The 16026-nt window shown below is 38.3% G+C and overlaps 1 protein-coding gene across 2 annotated transcripts; it reads left to right on the forward strand.

Annotated features, from left to right (window-relative positions):
* The first annotated feature begins 1648 nt into the window (after positions 1-1648).
* On the forward strand, positions 1649-15780 carry LOC125826625 (uncharacterized). 2 transcript variants are annotated; one of them, XM_049505977.1, is made up of 14 exons: positions 1649-1939; positions 3402-5158; positions 5272-5748; positions 6953-7266; positions 7361-7836; positions 8450-8502; positions 8593-8700; positions 8774-10650; positions 10959-11067; positions 12094-12268; positions 13075-13142; positions 13232-13341; positions 13447-14280; positions 15219-15780. In XM_049505977.1, the coding sequence occupies exons 2-14, from the start codon at positions 3412-3414 to the stop codon at positions 15315-15317; spliced, it is 6447 nt and encodes a 2148-aa protein (XP_049361934.1). In that variant the 5' UTR covers positions 1649-1939; positions 3402-3411; the 3' UTR covers positions 15318-15780. The 2 variants fall into 2 exon arrangements, with proteins under 2 accessions (XP_049361934.1, XP_049361935.1); XM_049505978.1 differs by having other exon boundaries at positions 1649-1912.
* Positions 15781-16026: the final 246 nt, after the last annotated feature.

A 16026-nucleotide genomic window follows, 5' to 3' on the forward strand; every position in this document is an offset into this window, starting at 1 on the left:
TTGTTCTCTACCGAAATTGTTCAAGATTTTGTTATTATCGATTTGTTCTCTACTGAAACTGTTCAAGTTATTGTTATTGTTGATTTGTTCTTTACTGTAAATGTTCAAGTTTTCGTTATTATCGATTTGTTCTCTATTGAAACTGTTCACGTTATTATTATTATTATCGATTTATTCTCTATTGAATTGTTTAAGTTATTATTATCGATTTATTCTCTATTGAATTGTTTAAGTTATTATTTTATCGATTATATTTGCCGTTCACCGACCGAAAATATATTAAATATTTTCTTCCTCTCTCATTTTCTCAATTACTTAAATTTGATTATTTATCTTGTTATTTCCTTTACACTCACATATCAAGGACTAATATAACAAACTTTTAGATTAATTACGTTGTGAATGATCTCATTCTTAATAACCGATTGAACTAACAAATGAATTTTAGCCTTAGTAATGTACAATAAAAATCTTTGTTGATCCGAATACCAATTAAATGCAAGAATTCTGAATTATAAAAGAATGACATTTTTTAAGACATACTAAAAATATGTTACATAAGAGCCTACTTGGATGAGATTACAGTAATAAATTACAAATTCTAATTTATAATCTTTGACTTATTTTTTAAAATTTAAAATAAGTGTTTAAATTTCTTATTTTATTCAAACACGGTAAAATTACTTAAAAGCCATTTTGATTTAAATAATAAGTCGATCCAAACACGCCCTGATTTGGGTAAGAGAGTAATAACAAGAAAATAATGATTAAGTTCTCGTTTGATTGTAAATTTGAGATTGAAACTTGAAAATTTGAGTTTTCGAAATTGTGATTTTTGAAATTTGAAATCGTATTTGAACATGTATTTTACTTTTGATTTTAAACTTGAAAATTTGAGTTTTCGAAATTGTGATTTTTGAAACTTGAAATCGTATTTGAACATGTATTTTACTTTTGATTTTTATAAAAAAAAATTATGAGTAAAAATAAAAATTGAAAATTTTCCCCAAAAATGAGACTTGAAAACAATTTTTTATGACAAAATCGATCCACTGGCTAAAAAAATATATTGGTTAATTCACCTGCTTGTGACTTTAAACAACCGCCGGGTGCTTAAACCAAAGAAGAACACGTCACACTGCCTCCAAATATAACCAAAACCAATAAGATACTGCCACCTCACTATATTCCCTTCTTTTTCTTCTTCTTAGATTCAGCCCTACTATTCCTTATTATTCACATAAATCACCCCAAAACTTCACAAAATTAACATCACCTTTGATATTTGACCCTAGTTAATCTCTAGTTATTTAAACAAAACCCCTCACTTCTTCATAATTTTATCTTCTCTTTGAAATATACAAGATTTTATTTTTATTTTTTTTATTTCCATCGAAAAGTCTCACGAGGAATAAAACGTTCTCAGCAAAAGTGATTCCATATACAAGTGGACTCTAACTCAAGACCTCTTTAAGTTTTTATAAAATATCTTCATTTATTTTATATATATATTTTGGGTAAGCGGTCGAAAAAATCTTAATTTATGAAAAAAATAACACATTTTCACACACTAGCACACCATATAGTCGCACGTAGAGATAGACACACTTTATTATTTTGTACATATAAATAAGCTTTATTGTACACTTGATTTCAGTAATTTTTCACTTCCTTCACTTTAATATCTTTCTTTGTTCGTTAAAGGGTTGTGGAGGTTTCAGGCGGAGAGATTTCTTCTTCCGGCGACGTCGTTTAGGTGTTGTTGTGTGGTTGGATTATCGAGGATTTAGGGTTAGGGTTTGTGGATTTGGGAGTTGTTGAGTGAAACCCTAGATGTTATGAAGCATCGAGTAGCCGTATCGTTGGGGTTGAGTTGATCGACGGTCGAGATCTCGTCACCGGATGGAGGGAGGTAGCGTCTCTACACTTACTTATTCTGGTACTGTTCATTTCCTCAGCCGTGTTAATTTTTATTCTTTGACCTGTTGTTTTCATCGACAGTAAATGCAGGTGTGTGCCTTGTTAGATTGAGAGTTTTTTTTGGTGATTTTTGTGGTGATTTGCTAATTTGGGTTGTATAAAAGATTGTCCTTTTTTGGTTTTACATAGATAAAGAAGAAGGGTAGTTTGTAAGAGTTAAACGTCGAGCTCAGGTTCAAATCCCATCAGAGACGGAAACATGAAACACTAGGTGTTTCTTCTTATTTGTCCTAACGTTGGTGGAGAGAGTTACTTGGTACCTGTTGTTGGTGGATGGTGGCGTTAGTCGAGGTGTGCCAATGCTGATCCAGACATCACAATTATAAAAAAAAAGTTCCTTTCTTTTGGTCTGTACCTAGGTAGCATGTAGTGCAGCGTTAGCTACATCTCAATCCCACATTAGTTACCTTGGTTAGTAGAATTCTTGATATCAAGTTAGCTCTATTTGAACCTATTCCAGTTACCTTGGCTAGTAGAATTCTTGATATCCAGTTAGCTCTATTTGAACCTATTCCAATACTCATGTATATGTTTAAGACAAAGGGGTCTTTAGCCATAGGTTCTTAAAACCAGATGCTTTTCACAACCGCCTACAAATTTCTAGTCAAACTAGAAAGATTATTGGAAAAATGGGCCTTTTTCTTTTTATGTAGCATTTTATCCTGGATTTTTGTCTATTTCTAGAGGTTTTGTTTTGAAGTAGTCTCTCCTTGTAAAATTGAGGTAGGAGGACTGAAATAGACTTGTGTATTCGTGAACTTGTGTTTAATTTTTTTAGATAACACCCTTTCTCTTTAGAGCGATTTTCTGTAGTTCTAACCTTGATGACTTCCTTGCTAGTTTATCGACTTCCTTAGGTTTGGGCGGCTCTATATCAATCTTTCCCTCTCTCTCTTCCTGATTAATCTTGGTGCCGTTAGTGTAATAATATATTGACTTTATGACACAAAATAGTGCAAAATTATATTAGCTGAATAAAAAAGAGGGTAATCGAGTCATAGGCTATAGTTTTAGAGTTGGGCCATAAGGTCAGCTTATATGCCAATCAATGTTGCTAAAGGCTCGCTTAAAGCGTGCTTAACCCCTGAAACTTGGCGAAGTGCAGGTTATGCACTTGTATTTGCTTATATATTTTATGATTATTTATCAATTATGGTTTTTCATTATTTTATCCAAAGAATCCAAGCTGTAATTACACTGGAAGTTCCAAGAGGAAGTTGTTGCATTTTTGTGCTTTTCACTTTTGGCTACTCTGATGCCAATTTATAAGTACAACCACCATATCTATAAAAACAAGTACAACCTCAAACATTTGGCTTTCCAGTTTATTTTCTTGGAAGATTTGGATGGCTTTAGGAGGAAAATCTTTTGACATATACGAATTCTTTTATTAGTCCTAACTAATTGTTTTTGCTGTCCAGGGATATACAGATGGATTACAATGACAATGATTATCAAAGTCATTTAGCTGGTGAAGATAGCTCCAAAGTTTCCTCTGTTTTGCATCCCTATGCTCTTCCCAAGTTCGATTTTGACGATAGTCTTCAGGGGCATTTAAGATTTGACAGCTTAGTTGAAAACGAGGTTTTCCTTGGTATCCCCACTCAGGAAGACAATCATTGGATTGAGGATTTTTCTCGGGGAAGTAGTGGAATAGAGTTCAGTTCAAGTGCTACCGATTCTTGCTCCATACCAAGACGTAATAATGTCTGGTCTGAGGCAACATCAACAGAATCTGTTGAAATGTTATTGAAATCGGTTGGTCAGGAAGAAATGGTTCCAGGGGACACTATTATTGAGGAGTCAGATGCTGGAAATGAATTGGGTTGCTTAATCCAGCCAGCAGAATCTAGTTTGAAGTTGCATGATAAAAGAGATGATGTTAAAGACTCCAGCTCAGCAGCACCAGCGGATGAGTCAGTTGAGTTTAGTGGTTCGTTTTCTAGGTGTGAGAGAACAAAGATAGAAGGCATTCATATTGTATGTGCTCCAGAAAGGCAGGAGGTGGAACCTATTGCTGATGGATGTTCTGACATTGCTGGTGAGAGATATTCTGGTTTTAATACTGAGGAAAAGTTACAGACTGAAATAAAAAGCATTGATGAAAATTTAGGGGAAGTTAAGACATCACTAAGTGAATCTCTACCCGATAATTCTAATAGGCAACCATCCATTCCTGTAACTGAAAGTGCAATTAAGGAGTGCCTTACAGATTCTCTTTCTGCGAGTATCGAGATTTTGGCTAGTCAGCATAATTCAACCGACTGTGATAGTGGGAATACAAGTGGTCTACCAAGTGAACATCACAAACCAGTAGAGAAACACATATCTGTCAGCAAAGAGTTGAGTTTGGGTGATGGAAAGATGCGTGGATGTGCAACCAGAATGATTAAATCAGAGGAACCTCATGTGCAGAGGAACGAATGCAGTCTTACTACTGAGGGATGCAACGAAGATGCTTCTTATGTTGAACATGCTGAAGCGGTTTTCTCAAAAGGCTTGAAAGATAAACTACTGGCTGAAGGTAATAACATACCATGTGAGAATGAGGAGGCGTCTGTAAGTCAGAATTGCTTAGATACAAGAGACACTAAGGATCAAGAAGGCAGCTCCAAGGGTCAGACAGAGAAGGTCTCTGCAATGCAGATGTCAGATGGACTGACTACTTCTACTGAGAAAGAGGAGAATAATCTGGACGGTCATTCCCCACTTAATCTTGGCACTTCAGAGGCATGTACAGTATCAGAGATCTCCGAGCCGTCAAAACAGAATAATGGTAATGGTATCTATGCTCTAGAAGGTCCGAATAATATACAAGAGACATCTGTTTCTGCTGAACTCGTGGAGAGGCCAGTATCTGAGAATTTAGAAACTGGAAATGATGCTGATAGGGTCTCCGAAGGATATGCATGTGCTGGAGACCACATCTCCTTGTCTGTGCCTACTGGATCCATGGACATATGTAGGGAAACCTTCTCCCATGTGGTTGATGTTGATACTACTAATGTGGATGTCTCTGGTGGTAAGGATAAGGAGGAAGTGCTGCCTGTAGAAACTGAGATGGTGAGATCTTGTGTGCGTGACCATGAGGTTAGATCCTCTGTGGCAGGAGAATCTGAACAAATCTCTGACCAAGGTCATGGATCGCAATTTGAATCTTCCACATTGAATAATCAAGGTATTATATTCTATTTCTCATATTAGTGTTTAATTATTGTAGGCGGGCCGTGTTCCAGAAATTGGTCTTTTAACACCTTTTGTTACTTACTGTTACTTGGTGTGGCTTTGCAGCATCAGATGTTGGTTTTGACGGTAGGAACTTAATCTTAGGTGGTGACCCAGTGAGTGGTCCGCCGCTTTCTGGTAGTGGTGCGATTGCAACTGAAATAGTTGATCATGATGAAAAGCTGAAGCCAGTGTCAGTAATGGGAGGGTCAGGTCATTTTGCAGGAAAGAAAGAAATGGAAGCTGTTCTCAGCGGGGAAGCAGAAGTGTCAACACTGAAGGAGTCTTCTGAGGGGGCAGGCCAGCTAGGTCCCCTTTCCAACGATGGAAAAGATGCATCTGGTGACTGCCATATGGAAATAAAACCTATGCTTGTTGATCAGGATGTTCTTATTCAGGATAATTCCGATTCAGCAAGCCACATTGAGCAAGCAGCAAGTGCTGAAGCAAATATTGAGGGTCCTGGTGCTAGAGCTGAGGCAGCGCCTATTGCAAAGAATCAGGAGATGAAAGTAGAAACAGTGAAGTTGGGAGAAGTTGGAGGTTTGTCATCTATTTCTTGCACTCGTAATTATACCGTTGATGTGTTGGTTGCTCACTGATGATCATTTATTCTTGAAAGTGGGCTTATTTAGTTGGTGTTTGGATTGGCTTAATTAAGTGATTTTTGGCTTCTAAGCTCTTTTTTAGTCTTGGAAGTGTTTGGGTAACACAAAAAGTGCTTCTAAGCATTTTTTTAGGCTGAAAAAGTTTTTAAAAATGCCAAAAGTTGGGTGTTCCCAACTTTTGACTTTTAGCTTATACGCCACTTAAAAAAAGCCCATCCAAACACCACCTTAGTTATATACTGTATACTTGTCTCCATCTTCCCTCAACTTCCTCTGGACCGTGATTCTTCAATTTGTAAGTTCTGCTTTTAAATTCGCCCCGTTGTATGTACCACAACTTTTTTCTTGGACTGAACTGTAGTAACAAACTAGTTTGCTAAGGAATTATTTACAAGCTAATTTTTCTCTCATTTCATTAGCGGTACTTCAGTATGTAAATTTTCTTTTTAAATTCGCCCTGTTACATGTACCACAGCTTGTTTGGACTGAAGCATAGTTACAAGCTAGTTTTCTAAAGAATTATTTTCGAGCTAATTTCTCCTCTCATTTCATTTGGAGCGAACTTGTAGTTGGTGAACATTATGGACTTCTTGGTCAAGTACTGAACCATTATCTTTGTGAGCTGAAAAGCATGACATAAGCAGTAGTGTGTGTTTGCTTTCATTGGCTGCTTTGTGGCCTGAGAGATCCCCATTTATTCTGGTTCGGTCTCATATTCTATAGGAAATATCTCTGCCATCATATATGTGGTGTGTAATAAACATATGAAAGCGCATGAGTATACTTGAGCAATGTTGAACTAGTGCAAGGCTGTTCATCTTGTCACATGACACACAATTATGATGCCGAAAAGATTTGTAAAAGAAGGAAATAAGAAGAAAAGGACTTTGAGCCTATGTTATGTTTTTGAAATTGTAGAATGTCTCTTGGTCAAGAAGGGGCTGAGAGTAGATAAGGGTTTGATAGTTTAGATAGAAATGAGCAAAAAGAGCAATGTCTGGGTTGAGTCCAATATAATGATACATAGTAGCGAATTGCATGAAAAAGTCTTAATGTCAGTTGCAATTTTGGTAGCATTCAAAAATAAAAGGCCTTCTAATGAACGAAAGAATTTTGAAATGATTTAGTTTCCTTTGCAGTTGAGGGTAGTTCAGATGTTATTGGTGGACTTAAACATGATTCCACTTCTGTCCTAAAGTATACTGCACTTTCACCAAGTGAAAAGAAAACGACTCCGAGTAGAAGTAGAGCTGTAGTTGAGAAGGTTGCTCCCCTTGTCGATACAACTGAAATTGGTGGTATAGCGCTGTCCACCTCCATAATTTCAGGAGAAAAAGCTTCCACTAAAACAGATAGGAGCTTTACTTTTGATGTAAGTCCATTGGCTTCTGGTAGTGCCAAGGGAGAAGCTGACAAATCAATCACCAGTACTCAAGCCTGCCAACCAACTGAGGTCTGCTTTCTCTTCTAATGTCGTATAATTTAGTTGTGTATTGTGGTTCTTACAACTCCTCAATCTGTTCTAACTTTCTCAGTCTGAATTACAGTTGAAGGCTGGGGATAGACTGCATTTGACATCTGGCAGCAAGCAAACTGATACTAAGATCATGCAGAAAATTTCTCATGGTAGTCCCCTGGTACCTGATAAAGGGACTCCGTCTGGGGGTGCTAAGGGTGATCGTAAGGGAAGACGTGGCTCAGGGAAATCAGGTAAAGAAAACCCTAGAAAGGGAAGCCAATTGAAGGAGATAAACTCATCGAAGCAGTTGGATAGAGGAGACAATTCTTGTGGTCAGTTTAGTCCCTCTGTGGCTGTGCAAAAAAATCAATTTGAAACTGGAACTGGAACTGGAACTGGAACTGCTGAGCGCAATATTACAAAGTCCAGCGGGGTTGTTTCCTTTCCAACTTCAAGTTTACCTGATTTAAACACTTCTTCTGCATCCATATTGTTTCATCAGCCTTTCACAGATCTACAACAAGTGCAACTGCGAGCTCAAATTTTTGTCTATGGGTCTCTGATGTGAGTCTGATTTTCCATTTTCTGAATTTTTTATGCATATGTGCTGGTAGCTATAGAGGAGAAAATAAGACCAAGTAGTGTAAGCGCCAAATTTGCCTCAATGGAAAATTGGTAGAACATGTTGGCTTTAACTATGGCTTCGTATTATAGATGGGTAGAAATGTTCTTTTTTTGAGGTGGGAAGTGGGAGTGGGGGTGGGCTGGCAAGGAGAATGAGAATTAGCATAATAACTTTCATACTACCTACCTCTTTCTACACGACTATACCAAATCTGCTTAGAAGGAAGCTATAAAAGAAATGAATAGAGGAGATTCAACCTTTCTAAAGAAGAAGGAAGTGATTCAATTTCACAGATTTGAAGGAGATAATAAGAAAGAGAATGAAAATAGTTATGTATAGTGATGGTAAATACTTGAAAGTAATAATTTTCCCTTCCTCCCAATTTTGGTTATCATTCAAAAGTTTGAGTATTCCTCAAGACTTTATTCTTTTGGTTCAAGGTAAGAGAAAAACGACCACCTTTTTGGTGGGTGATTCAGTTTGGTCTAATTCATTCATGTTGTAAGACCACTATTGTGTTTGATTTTGTTGCTTTTCAAATGGTTGCTCCAGACAAGGTACAGCACCGGAAGAAGCTTGTATGGTTTCAGCTTTTGGGACAGCTGGTTAGTTTGCTAGCTTTGCGTAGTTATATTTCATGTTTTTAAAATAAAATAAAATTGGACATGTGATTAGTTACTTGAGATACTCTGCAGATGGATGCAGAAGTCTTTGGGACCCTGCATGGCGTGCTTGTGTTGAAAGGATTCATGGACAGAGATCTCGCTCTGGAAACAATGAAACTCCATCTCATCCACGTTCAGGTAGTTGAACCTCTTGATTATTTTCTTTCATGTTATGGTGCTACTGATTGTACTTAAGAAATGAGAATTGCAGGTCCCAGAACTCCAGATCAAGCAAACAAACAGGCCGTGCATCAAAATAAGGTTACTACTTCGGCAGCCGGGCGAGCAGGCGGCAAGGCTTCCAATTCACCTGCTGTTAGTCCTATGATACCACTTTCGTCCCCTCTTTGGAATATGGCTACCCCATCCCGTGATGGGCTATCGTCCGCTAGAGGAGCCCAGATTGATTATAAGGCACTTCCTTCTATGCATCCCTATCAGACTCCCCCAGCACGAAATTTTGTGGGGCACACTGCCTCTTGGCTACCACATGCCCCTTTTCCTGGTCCCTGGGTTGCTTCTCCACAAAATTCTCCATTTGATATTAGTGCACGGCCTCCTGCATTGCCTGTTACAGAGTCTGTGAAATTAACCCCGGTAAAGGAGTCATCCTTATCCATTTCTGCTGGTGCAAAGCATGCACCACCTGGTTCGGTGGCTCATGCTGGGGATAGTGGTATCCAGTCTGGAGCTTCTCCGCATGACAACAAGAAGGCCCCAGTGTTGCCTGCTCAGTGTTCAGCTGATCAGAAATCCAGAAAGAGAAAAAAGGCATCTGGTACTGAGGATCGTACCCAAAAATCTAAGCTTGGCACCTCTTTTGAATCAGTTACTGCCCCTGTCATTTGTACTCAGTTATCAAATAAGGCTCCTGCATCTGATGACTTTGGCCAGTTATCATCAGTTGCTGTTGCACCATTGGTTGCTCATAGCCAGACAGGACCTACATCTGTTCCCATAATTGGGGGCCATTTTTCTACATCAGTTGTCATCGAACCACCTTCTAGCTCTGCACCTAAAAACAATTCTGATATACCAATCACCTCCGCCCCATCTTCCACTGAGCTCTCTAAGAGAGAGCTTGATTTAGGAAAAAAGACTCCAACTTTGGAATACTTGAGCAAAGTTGAGGAGGCTAAGCTGCAGGCAGAGGAGGCTGCTGCAAATGCTACTGCTGCAGTCAGTCACTGCCAAGATGTGTGGAGCCAGTTAGACAAGCACAAACACTCTGACTTGACATCAGCTGTTGAGGTTAAGCTGACATCTGCTGCCATTGCTGTAGCAGCTGCTACTTCTGTTGCAAAGGCCGCAGCTGCGGCTGCTAAGCTTGCATTAAATGCTGCATTGCAAGCTAAACTGATGGCGGATGAGGCAATGAAATCATTTGGTGCGAGTAATCCTTCTCAAACCCATTCCGCCTCCTTCCCTAATATTGTGAACAACTTGGGGAGTGCCACCCCTTCTTCTGTACTGAAAAGTCAGGATGTTGACAATGGTTCTAGTTCAATTATATATGCGGCTAGGGAGGCATCGAGGAGAAGGATCGAAGCAGCTTCAGCTGCATCAAGACATGCTGAGAATTTGGATGCTATAGTCAAGGCTGCGGAACTGGCAGCTGAAGCTGTGTCACATGCTGGGAAAGTTGTTGCGTTAGTTGATCCTTTGCCTCTGACTCAATTAGTGGAAGGTGGTCCAGATAGCTACTGGAAAGTTTCCCAAACACTCTCTGGGCAGGGTGTCAAGCCTAACAAGGTAAATGGGGATGAATCAGGTATTCCCAATGACGAAAAGACTCCTGGCATCTTTTCCAAGCAATCTGAGGGTCCATCTGTTGAAGAGATGCATCACATGGTTCCTGCTTGCCAGACTACTAGTGTATCTGGTAATATCATAGAGGACAACATGAGGAATGATGAAGTTATTCAAACTCCCGTTACAGGTGTTGAAAAAGATGTAAGAAGAGCAAAGGGTCATAGTATGCCAGAGGTGAGTAAGACTGTCGGCGTAGCTGCTGAGTCATCCCATGATCTGGTTGAAGCATGTGGAGATGTGGCAAGCTCCAGGATGCAAGAGGGTTCCCTCGTGGAGGTATGTTAATAGTAACTTTATCATCCTTTGTCTGCCTCATTGAATGCAAGATACTCACTGTAAGTTCCTTCTTTTAGATAGATAGTTGAGAATTCCCAATATTTTTGTCTCATGGGATTGTATTCTTAGAATTTTGTGCACGTACAGAAGCTATACGTTTAAACTTAAGCTTTTTTTACTTTTGTCAATTTTTTGGCTGTTATCCATCGTGCTCCATTTTCAGCACTTCAATGCTTATTTGTATTGTTATTTTACTGATGGTGTAACACATTGCTGGTTTAATTGATTAATAATATCTTTACTGATAGGTTTTTAAAGATAGTGATGATGGTAAAAGAGCCTGGTACTCAGCCAAAGTGTTGACTTTAAAGAACGGAAAAGCTCTTGTTTGTTTCACCGACCACCAGTCTGATGAAGGTAAGATGAAACGATACATAATTTACAAGTTATTTGATTAGCACTGACGGGTTGATCTTGAGCATTAAATGGAATAGGTAAACTTTCCTTTCTAATTATTCATAGCAATATGGATGAGTGATTCAGTGTTTCGTTTGAATTTTTGGATGCATCTGCTGCTAAAGATAAACCCTATTGTCATGTTGATGCTTGTAAATCTATTTTGCCGATGCTTGTAAGCACTACCACATGTTTGGGGGTTTGAGTCTCCGTGGGAAAGAGGAAATTTTTATCTCTTGCCCCTTCCAAGGGGTAGGGTCTCAGGGCAGTGGAGTTTACCATTTTAAGAAGAATCATCCTCGTTTTTTGGACCTATTTAAGAATAGAACCTATGAAATGCAGAAAAGAACTAGATGATTAACTCTCTTATTCTAACTTTCCACATGATTCAAAAGTCGTCTTTACTTTCTTAAACTCTATGCCAAGTCAAAACCAAACAAACCAATTGAAATGGAGGGAGTATTGTTATCAATATTTGAATGTGCATAATTATATTTTTAAGCGTAATCAATATACAGTTCAAATAAAATTAGAAATTAAACATCACATCAATAATATATTGCTCCCTCTTTGACTGGGCATGGAGTTCAAGAAATAAAGGGGGGACTTTTGAATCTTGTGGTCTTAAATTGAAGATGTGTATAGTCCTTTAAATCTTGTGCTGTTAAACCTGTCAGGTAGGATGCTTGGAATTAGGGAACGTACTAAATATAGAATGTGACACTTAAATTGGGACATATTAAAAATGGAAAATATTTTAGGTTTGGAATTAGGGAACGTACTAAACTATGAAATTTCTCATTTCAGCAAAGAAAATTGCCTTCATGAGAATCTAATTTTGATGTGACCTGATCCCTGTTTATGTGATGATCCAATATTTTAGGTTGCATATAGAAAATGACTAGGAAGTCAAAAAGCGATGACATTTGTTGTCGTGGGTAAGGACTTTGTGGCTTAAAAAGCTGTTATTGCCTTCCAATCTTTCAGGGCTTGAACAGTTTAAGGACTGGGTACCTCTAGATGCTGGAAGTGATGAACCACCAAGAATACGTCCTGCGCATCCGGTGACTGCTCTGCAAGGAGGAAAAAAGAGACGAAGAGCAGTTGTTAAGGAGCATACATGGTATGTTGGAGATAGAGTTGATGCATGGATCGACTACCGGTAAGATCTACTTGTCATATTACTTCACAATCCCTCCCTCCCCAGTGATTGAGTTCACGTCTAGTTTCTTCTTTGACATTGAATGCATCCTTGGGGCAGTATTGTTTATAATAATTTCTCAGGACAAATTCTTTGATTTATATTTTATTATTTTGTTAGGTTTTTACTTTGCTTGTGACGTTATAAGAACATTGATACTTTAGCTTTGAATGTCTTGAGGTCTTATTCATCTATCTTCAAACTTAATTGCATGTATCCCAATATGTGGCAAACACTATATGACTTCTTCACGTCAAAACTTCAGATTTTTATCAACTTTGTTCGCAATGTTGTAATAAACATCTTCAAAATCCAGAATGAATTTACATTGTTGAAACAAGAACTTCCAATTCAAAGCACTTTTCATGATAGAACTTGTAATGTTCTTTCGCATTGTGCTTCCCAAAAAATGGAAGCTTCTAATTATTCTCTCTTGCACAAGCCCTGGAAGCCACCATGGCACCATTGACCATGGCATCAGTGTACTGGTAAGAGCTCAACATGTCATGTGTTGTACACATGTTTTTGAACCCTGCCACAGACAGAAACACCGTCCATGGGAATTTCTCGGTTATAGATATAATATAATTGAAGGCAGTAATTTATAAAACCTAATTTTTCTGATCTCATTAATTCAACCTCTGTCAGGTTAAAGTCGGACAAGGAGATCTATATATATTTTCTTTTGCTTTATAGTTTATTTGATTTTTCAATGTGAATCTTATTTTTTCTACGTCTTGCTTTCTGTTTCGTAAAATGTGTTCTAGCTGGCGAGAGGGTGTCATTGCTGAGAAGAACAAAAGGGACGAGACTACATTTAGTGTCAACTTTCCAGGTATTCTTTTTGTTTTGAGTTTCAATTGTTACCTGTCATTCCATGCGGGATTGATTAAACTGATAAAGACTTTTGGGTCATTTCCACAGCTTATGGAGATACTGCAGTTGTCAGAGCATGGCATCTCCGACCAAGCCTTGTATGGAAAGATGGAGAGTGGGTTGAATGGTCCAGGTCAAGACATGACTTCTTGTCCCAGGTCTGATGCGTACATACTTTTACTATATTCTTTTTTATTAATTGAGCAAGGATTTGATTTATTCCAGTTGCTTATGTATGATGGTTTATTATTTTACATAAATAGGGTGATACACCTAAGGAGAAGCGAGTGAAGCTGGGCAATCCGGCTAGTGAGGATACTGGAAATGATGATCTGTCAAAAAAAATGGAACCACTGGTGCCAGTGGCAAACGAATCAGCAACATTGCCTCCTTTGTCTGTCACTGAAAAAACATTTAATATTGGTAGTAACAAAGATGACAGTAAGCCCAGTACACTTCGAACAATGAGGTCTGGTTTGCACAAAGAGGGATCAAAAGTCTTTGGTGTTCCTAAGCCAGGAAAGAAAAGGAAGTTTATGGAAGTAAGCAAGCATTATGTTTCAGACAGAGCAACTAAGAGTAATGCGGCACCGACACATGGTTCAGCCAAGTTCACAAAATATTTGATGCCTCAAGCAACGGGCACTGGTGGATGGAAGACCAATTCTAGAACTGATCTGAAGGAGAAACAACAAATGATTGAAGCTCGACGGAAACTTCCTAAACCAAGTAAGCCTCCTAGTTCAGCTAGAACTTTGAAGGATAATAGTATTACATCCACTGGAGATGCTAGTGGAGCTGACCACACGGTAGGTGATGCAATTGAGGATGCGAAGCATGAAGCACAACAGCCTGATGTGGGCAATTTGGTGTCAAATGCGGAAGAAGGGGCTGAAGGTCCTTTGAAATTTCGTTCAGAGGCTCTTCCCACCAACATCCCAAAGAAAGCTTCCACATCATCTAACAGAGGGGAAGGCATGAAGAAGAGAATCCCCATATCCAATTTGAAGTCGAGCAAAATTGAAGTAAAGGACAAAATGATGCCTGAAGTCAATGAACCCCGCAGATCAAACCGAAAGATTCAACCAACATCAAGGGTAAGGCTTCTGTTTGATTTAAGTATACTCAACTCTGAGAGGCTGTCACTTTGTTTTTTAATCAGTAAAAGATAAGTTTATTGATACAGTAACAAGCGCATGCTGGGATGTATACATCACAGGCTGTATTATGAGCACAAAAAATCAATCATGGCTTCCATATTATTAGTTAAAGCATTGTTGCACAAATAAGTAAAGAGGGTACATTAGTACATCACTTTAGCTACAAAATTCTTGTGTTTCTTTTGAGCATTTTTTGGGGTTAGTTTTTGTGAAATATTGTGATTGCCTTTTCAAGTATGTTGGTCACAATTACTTCTGTGTGGTTAAACCAATACTTCTGGGTAATTATATTAACTGACTGCATAAGAGGACATTAGTTAAGCTAGCAGGTTCTCCTAAATCCTAAAATTAGGTTTCAAGTGATTGGAGTGCCTTTAGGCAGTAAGATATCTTCTGCCTTAACCAATCAAAACTCAATTGAACATAGAAATGCCTATGTCATAAAGAGTCTAGAGCGATTTAGAGACAGTTAGCTTAACCTGTTGTGTTTTTAAAATTTTGATCACCCATGTCTTGCGTGTTTCCTTTCACTTCCTGATATGAAAACATGGGAAGCAATAAATAATCTTTCATTCATATGGTTATTTTGAAGTGTGTGTTCTTGGTATGCTCTTTGGAAAAGAACGCTGGGAATTTATTGTGTCACTAGTACCTGGCCTCCACCATTATGGTGCCTTTCTTCTCCACTAATTTGGCTACCAAGTTAAGATCAAATCAACCCTTTGAAATGTCATCTCCATTGCCAATTGGAACAGATCGCCCTCCTCTTCATGACTGGCATTTATGTTTGCGTATAAATATTCTGCAATAATGGTTTAGATAATTTCTGGGTAAGAACAGATGTTTTAAAATGGTATTTGATTTGTTGCATGCAGTTATTGGAGGGTCTACAAAGCTCGTTGATTATCTCTAAGCTTCCATCTGTTTCACATGATAAAAGTAGCAGAAGTCAGAGCAGGGGTGCATCAAGGTAAGTTTTGAAATATCTCCCATTTTTTAGGTCCCCCCGCTTCCCAGTTATCCGGTCAAAGACATTCACATCCGAGTTCTTTCACCAATTGTTTGCCTCTTCAGTATGTTAGCTAGACCATTGGAAAGCAGGGTTAGGCTTTTGTAAAATTGCTATTTTTTCCTGCAGGTAATAAGTAAAGGGGGAGAGTGCTTTCAAATGTTTCTGCTCAGCCCGGGTTATCATCAAGATGATCAGGATGCCTAGTGTTTGATGTTTTCCTGTACATTTAATTATAGAGTTGAAAATTGGGAAAGGGAAGTTCTCACTTCCTGGCTGTAAAATTTAGGCATTAGATGTTCATAATGATTTAGTCCTTTACAGAATTTGTGAAGGACTGTTCTAGCCGGAGTAGGTTGTAAATGGGATTGTCGATGTCAGCTTTTAAAAATTGCTAGAGTTATTCTGAAACAATCTTAATCTTCGAATATTTGCAGCCTTCTCACTCAACAAGTTTTCCAGATTGATGTTTACCTTAAAGACTAGCATGCCATCTTTTTGTTTTGTGATTGGAGAATGCCCTCGAAACAAATTTGTTTCATTTTTAGCACTGATGTCGTTACTCTTAAGATGAAACATGCTATGTTGTTCTATAATTTACAAAGACCAAAACTTACGCAAATGTTAATTTCTGTGGTAACTAAGTGAATGGTTTATAGATGATCATCTTTGTT

The sequence above is a fragment of the Solanum verrucosum genome, unplaced genomic scaffold (genome assembly GCF_900185275.1).
Source record: "Solanum verrucosum unplaced genomic scaffold, falcon-dt-bn FXZP01000060.1, whole genome shotgun sequence".
NCBI lineage: Eukaryota > Viridiplantae > Streptophyta > Magnoliopsida > Solanales > Solanaceae > Solanum > Solanum verrucosum.

Bases quoted from the DNA above. Each gene is read 5' to 3' on its own strand.
- LOC125826625 (XM_049505977.1), top strand. From the start codon at position 3,412: ATGGATTACAATGACAATGATTATCAAAGTCATTTAGCTGGTGAAGAT. The intron at 7,267-7,360 runs GTCTGCTTTCTC...TCTGAATTACAG, and splicing joins AAGCCTGCCAACCAACTGAG to TTGAAGGCTGGGGATAGACT. The intron at 8,503-8,592 runs GTTAGTTTGCTA...GATACTCTGCAG, and splicing joins TTCAGCTTTTGGGACAGCTG to ATGGATGCAGAAGTCTTTGG.